Below are 6,674 nucleotides of genomic sequence, written 5' to 3'. Positions count from 1 at the left end.
TTTGGCTGCTGTCTGGGTGGGTTCAAACCCACCCAATGGTCCTGTGGGAGAAAGACTGGCGATCTGCTCCCGTAAAGATTACAGCCTAGGAAACCCTATGGGGCAGTTCCGCTCTGTCACATGGGGTCACGATAAGTCCAAATCGACTGGATGGCACCTCCTGACAGTAGCTCCTTACCTTCAAGGTTAGCCCCATTAGGGCAGGGGCTTCGATCTGCCTTGTCACAGCTGAGTCCCAACCATGAGAAGGGTCCCTGGCTACATTAACCCAAAAACCTACAGCTGTGGAGTTGATTCCGACGACTCATAGCGACCCTGCAGGACAGAGTATAACTGCTCCATAGGGTTTGCTAGGCTGTGATCTTTACAGAAGCAGACTGCCACATTTTCTCCCGCGGAGCAGCTAGTGGTTCAAAACGCCAACCTTTTGATTAGCCGTTGAGCACTTAACTCCTGCGCCACCAGGGCCCCTTCTGGTCACAGCACATGCTGCGTAAGTATTTGGGGGATGAAGGAAGAAAGCAAGGGGAGATGCCCTGTGAAAACCTGGGGCAGGGTGTTCTTAGCAGACAGAAAGACAAGTTCACCAGCCAGGAGGTGGGAAGGGCATATGCGTAGGTAGAAGGCCGGTACAGCTGGAATAGAGGTGGGGGCCCGGGGCCTCCGGAAGCGATCTGCCATGGGATTAATTCCTGCAGATGGTGGCTGAGGGGGAGCCCCAAATCCTCTTAGCCCGAAGCCCCTTAAGACTTCCGCCTCGAGGTCACCTCCGGGCCTCGGCTGCTCAGGGCCGCGATGCCGGGGTTGGTGGATGAGGAAGAGCCCGAGGTCCGGAGCCTGGCCCCAGCGCTCTACGAGGAGTACCGGCCGCCACCTCTGGATGCCATCCGCCTGCCCCAGGACGCTCTGTACCTGCTGCTGGCTGCGCTCCTGGTGGTGGCCGTGGCCTACGCCATTGTTGGCCACCTCATCAAGGACCTGGCTCATGACCTGGCTGGTGAGCCACCACCTATAGCCACCCGGGCTGGGTTTGTGCTGGGGGTTCCAGGGCCTTAGCCACGGACAAGCAGAGGGTGCGTGGGAACTGGGGAGGCAGAGGGCCTGGGGTTGCTGCCATGGGTTGGAGGGTGGGTGGGGTATTGGGGAGGCCAATAGTCTCTTCGGGGTTGGTGCTGTGGGGCAGAGGGTGGCCAGGAACTCGGGAGGCTGGGCGTCTCTCTGGGCCCAGGATTGGCCGGGGGTAGACGGGGCCTGGGAGGCTTCTCACCACCCTCCCCACTGGCTGCAGACTGGGCCTTCGGGCCGAAGCCAGACCAGGAGGCTGCCCCCCGGGAGCTGCGCCCGAGCCTGGCAGGTGAGGACCTGGAGGAACTGGATCTGCAGCTGGCCCTGGCCTGGCGGGGCGATGAGGACACAGGTGGGGGTGGCGAGGGGGTCCAAGTGGAGCCCCCCGCCCAGGCTCCCCGTCGCCCTTCTGTCGCCTTCAAGGATCCACCCATCCGAAGCAGCTTCTGGAGGCTGGACTGAGCTGGGCCCTCCCCGCAGGCCTGGCGCTAGACTCAGGCCCCTTTGGGGTTGGGCCGATGGAACTTTTGCTAACTGAGCCCCTTTCTCCACCTACCTGCCCACAGGATGGAGAAACGGTTTCCTTCCCTGCTTCTGCCTCCCCCACATCCCCAGAACCTAACCCTGCTTGGCCTCACTCAGCCTTCGGCAATCTATAAACCAGGAACGCTAATGAGATTTTGAAAAAAAAAAAGTAATAGTAGCTCACCCTTGTTGTTGTTAGCTGCCATTGAGTGACTCGTGGTGACCTCGTGCACAATGAAATGAAACGCTTCCCGGCTGCGCATGACTAGTTGGGGAGCAGACCATTGGGATCCATGGAAGTCAATTGCCAGGTCTTTCTTCCTAGTCAGTCTCATTCTGAAAGCTCTCCTGAAACCTGTTCAGCGTCCTAGTAACACGCAAGCCTCCACTGACAGGCTGTGACTGTACGTGAGGGGCACTGGCTGGGAATCAAATTGGGGTCTCCCAGAGGGAAGGTGAGAAGTGTACCACTGAACCGACGCAGCCCTCAGCTGACCTTACCTAGCACTTACGTGTCTGCCAATGTGCTGAGTAAGCCCTTTCCACGGCTCATGTAACCCTCCAGGGTGGATACATCACCCCCATTTCACAGATGGGAAAACTGAGGCACAGAGCAGGGAATTGACTTAGCCACATTCCCACAGTAAGGAGCTTTTCACGTAAAAAAGCCAGTTTGAGCCATATACCTTGGAGTACAGAAGCTCTGATGAAGGTCTTGCCCCCACTGTTCCCCGGGGCCCCCGACTTCCTCATCTCCTTCACCCCCCCACCTCCCACCTCCTCCATGCTCTGCTGCCCAACACCTGGATCTTTTTCTCCCTGGGCATCCTGACTTCCCAACTGGACAGATCCCCCCAAGACAGTCCTGAGGCTCCCTCCTCTTCCAAGCCTGCCCAGGACAGGAAGCATAGTCAACCAAACTCATTGATGTCCAGTCGATTCTGATGCACAACGAGAGAGTAGAACTGCCCAAAGCAGTTTCTAAGAAGCGCTTGATGGATTCAAACTGCTGACCTTTTGGTTAGCAGCCGTAGCTCTTAACCGCTATGCCATCAGGGTTCCTGGGAGCATAATACAAAACCACCAAACCCAGTGCCGTTGAGTAGATTCCGACTCACAGTGACCCTATAGGACAGAGTAGAACTGCCCCATAGAGCTTCCAAGGAGCACTTGGTGGATTCGAACTGCCAACCTTTTGATTAGCAGCCATAGCTCTTATCCACTGCGCCACCAGGGTTTCCAGGAGCATAATAGACACTTAACATATGCTCACCTAGGTGGTGGAAGTGAGCATGTGGCTGGTCCCAGGGCTGGGACGTCTGAATTCTTTTATCCTGACTCTGCTGAGTGGCCCATCTGCACAAGACCAGGTATATAGTAACCACTCCTATAAAAATGGCTTGCAGGGAGGTCTCTGACCTTCTCCAACCCCACAATGGGGAAGGAGAACTAAGATCAACAGCCCAAGGCTGATTCCTATGAGGCAGGGGTCAGACATGCCTTCTCTCTCCACCATCTTGACCAATTCTGACACCAACCATCCCTCCCATGGCATTCTCTACTCGGTTCGATAATTCATTCTAATGGCCACACAGAACTCACAGACCATACTCACAATTGTGGGGTTTATTAGGGAAGTTATAGGTTACAACTCGGGCTCAGAAACACTCAGGATACAGTTCTTCCATTAGGACAGACTCTCCCCAGCTGTGCTCACAGGCACGCCTCTCCCTGGCCCTCAGTCTCTGCCCAAAGGCACTCAGCTTTCTCTCTCCATGGGCCGGGAAGCCCACCGTGCAGTCTCCTGCTGCTGGGTCTCTGCTGCTGGTCTCTCCTTCCTTAGTGGTGGTGGGCTCCTCTCTGCTCTGGACTTGGCTCTCTTTTAAGGCAAAACTGACCAATCCCCTTGGGAGGCCATAATTACCCTATCACACAATCACCTGGGTGGGAACTACAAGAACATGGCTAGAAAGGCCACACATAAAAGTAATTAATTCACCAAACCTCCATAAATGCACGTGGAGAGGTGGCTGGAATTCCACCCACCTCCAAAGGGCTGATAGAAGTCTCACAGGAGGAGGATAGGCCCCCGCTGGGCCTTCCTGCCATGCACCAGGGCTGTGGCCGATCTTGTGGCATTGGGGTGGGGTTCCCCTTTGCCCAGGCAGGGCCCACTATCTAATTGACCTGGTGGCCAAGGTTGACGGCAGGGATTGGGGGGGGAGAGGCAGGAGAGGTGGGAGCAGGAGTTACTGGCTGCCCAGGATGCCCCAGTTCTCTGAACACACTGGAGTGTCTGGGTTTGGAGGTGGACAGTGGGCACGCGGCCCCTTTGCTCATGTGGGGCCTAGGGGTTGGGGAGCCAGGATGGGACAGTGTGAGCTGGCAGTGAGGGAGATGCCTGGCCCGGGTTCAAATCCTGCTCTGACATTGCTGTATGACCTTGGCTGACTTGATCCCATGTGTGTCAGAGTAGAACTGTGCTCCACTGGCTGATTTTCAGAAGTCGATTGCCAGGCCTTTCTTCCTAGTCCACCTTAGTCTGGAAGCTCCGCTGAAACCTGTTCAGCATCCCAGCAACATGCAGGCCTCTGCAGATGGGTGATGGCTACTCACAGGGTGCACTGGGTGGGAGTCGAACCCTGGTCTTTCCAATAGAAGGCAAGAATCCTACCACTGAGCCACCACTGCCCCCACCCCACACGTAACCGATAACCAGTTGCTGTGTGTCAGGGTGGAACCGTGCTCCACAGGGTTTTCAGTGGGTGATTTTTCAGAAGGACATGACCGGGACTTTCTTCCGAAGCATCTCTTGGTGGACTCGAACCTCCAACCTTTCAGTTATCAGCTGAGCATGCCACTAACCCATCACCCAACGACTCCTTGTGTGGTGTTAAAAAAAAAAAAAGAAGCCAAACCTGTTGTCGTAGGGCTGACTCATAGCAACCCTCAGGGACGGAGTAGAACTGCTCCATAAGGTTTCCAAGGTTTTAATCTTTACGGAAGACTGAACACCCCCCCCCCCCGCCCCGCCCCAGTCTTTCCTCCCACAGAGCGGCTGGTGGGTTTGAATTGCTCAACTTTAGGTGAGCAGCTGAGCGCTTATCCCTTGTGGTGCCAGAGCCCCTTAGTGGGTTTGTTAGGATGGAGAAATACAATGTAACTGTAAACAACAAAGAGTAACTCTGTACTGTATCTTTATTATATTCCAGTTTGTCAGTTTACACATGGGTGATGGGTGTGCACAGGCAGAGGGGCCTGGGGGAACGTCAGGGCCATCTCACGGGGGACTCTCGAGGATGCGGTGGGGGTAGCCTGGGGCACTGGTCCTGGGGCTGGTGGCAGGGAGGCGGGGCCAGCTCCGGGTTAATTGTTATGGGAGTCCAGAGTCTGCTCTGGGAGGGAGAGGGCAGGGGCTGGCGGGGGAGGGGTGTGTGGTGCCAAGGGAGGCCCCCCTCCAGGGCCTGGGCCAGTCTGGCCCACACCCAGCGCCGTGGACACAGACCTGGGACTGCTCGCTTGCTGGTTGGCCATGGAGACCGCAGGGACACTTCTCGTGTTCGTCACTCTGCTCCTCATGCCAGCTGAGGCTCAGCAGGGTAGGGAGTGACCTCTGGGGCAGGGGTGGTGGGGGGGGCATGGGGGTGGGCATGGTCGTGGGGGTCCCCATCTCCCCATTTTCCTTCCTGACGAACTGAGGTATCTGAGAGGGGGCAGGAAGAAGGGGAATGGGGTCAGGTGCATCTTGGGGCCCCCAACCTTTCCCTTCCCCATTGTCCCCCCCCCCTTCCCTAGGCCCCTCCCCCTCTCCACTGAGCCCCCTCCCATCTCCAAGCCCTTCCGCTGTCTGAGCCCAAGCCCCTGTTTAAGCCCCCCTCTTTTTTCTCTGGAAGGAGCACTGGGGGGAGAGGGGGACATGGTTAAGCTGGGCAGGTAATTTGAAAAAAGATTCCAACACACCAGCTGCTCCACAGGAGAAAGACCTGGCAATCTGCTCCCATAAAGACTTCAGCCTAGGAAACCCTGTGAGGCAGCTCTACTCTGTCACATGGGGTCACTATGAGCCGGAATCGACTTAATGGCACCTAACAACAACTTCTCTTGGCCCCCTCCTCCTTTATAAGCCCCCTTCTCTTGAGGTCTTCTCCTCTTCTTGAGGTACGCCCTCCCTCTCTGAGGCCCACCCCTTTCCCAAGACCCCCTCTGAGTACCCCCCCATAACCCTTTCCCTTCCTCTGTGCGGGGACCCCCTGCTTTTCTCCACCTGAGCACCTACCCCCTTTGACAGCCACTGAAAAGCGTTTGAAGCCCTGGCTGGTGGGTCTGGCAGCTGTGGTGGGCTTCCTGTTCATCGTCTTTGTTCTCCTGCTGGCCAACCGCATCTGGTGCTCCAAAGCCAGGTGGGAGCCCCTCCCCATCTGCAGCGCCCGTTCCCCCTCCCTGACCCTCTCTTTGCAGTGGGTCCCGGCCTCTCTTCCCCCTGATGTCCAGCAGTCTCCCCATTCCCTGTTCTTCCTGGGACCCTCACCCCACAGCCCAGGCCCTGGGCCAGCACCTGGCCCGCCCCCTCACACTTCCCAGAACTCATGGCCCCAGCAGGGGGAGACGGAGGCTGAGGTTACTCCACCGGCACCCTTCACCACCCCCTCACCCCCTATCTCTGCAGAGACAAGGACGAGGAGGCCGGGCTTAGGATGCAGCCCCAGAACGTGTACCAGGATGTGAACTTGAGGTACTACTGCCTTGTGACCATGTGCAGATGTCGTATGCAGGGGGTTATATGAGCTCCCACCTCGGAGGGGGCACAGGTGTGCACGGATGCTGACCTCTTACTGTTCTTGAACTCGTCAAGCACATTCAGCCTCAGGACCTTTGCACTCGCTATTCTCTCTGCTTGGGGCGCATTTTCCCACATCTGCTTTTGGCCAGTTCCTTCTTTCTCAGTGCCGGCTCAGATGCTTCCTCCCCACAGAGGTCCACCCTGACCACCAGCCTTCCAGACACTCTGTTCCACGGCCCTCCCTCTGTTTCTTGTTTGCACTTACCGCCGGCTGAAATTATGAGTCATTTACTGGTTTCTTGAC

General features: G+C 56.9%; 1 protein-coding gene across 1 annotated transcript; it reads left to right on the top strand.

The window, feature by feature from the left end:
* The first annotated feature begins 743 nt into the window (after window positions 1-743).
* SMIM44 (small integral membrane protein 44) lies at window positions 744-4,598 on the top strand. Its single transcript, XM_064280277.1, has 2 exons — window positions 744-997; window positions 1,289-4,598. The coding sequence occupies exons 1-2, from the start codon at window positions 796-798 to the stop codon at window positions 1,525-1,527; spliced, it is 441 nt and encodes a 146-aa protein (XP_064136347.1). The 5' UTR covers window positions 744-795; the 3' UTR covers window positions 1,528-4,598.
* The last annotated feature ends 2,076 nt before the right edge of the window (window positions 4,599-6,674 follow it).

Source organism: Loxodonta africana, chromosome 3 (assembly GCF_030014295.1).
Source record: "Loxodonta africana isolate mLoxAfr1 chromosome 3, mLoxAfr1.hap2, whole genome shotgun sequence".
Taxonomy (NCBI): Eukaryota; Metazoa; Chordata; class Mammalia; order Proboscidea; family Elephantidae; genus Loxodonta; species Loxodonta africana.
Note: the sequence above shows the minus strand (reverse complement) of the source record. Positions and strands in the feature narration are given on the sequence as shown.

Bases quoted from the DNA above. Each gene is read 5' to 3' on its own strand.
- SMIM44 (XM_064280277.1), top strand. From the start codon at position 796: ATGCCGGGGTTGGTGGATGAGGAAGAGCCCGAGGTCCGGAGCCTGGCC. The intron at 998-1,288 runs GTGAGCCACCAC...CACTGGCTGCAG, and splicing joins CCTGGCTCATGACCTGGCTG to ACTGGGCCTTCGGGCCGAAG.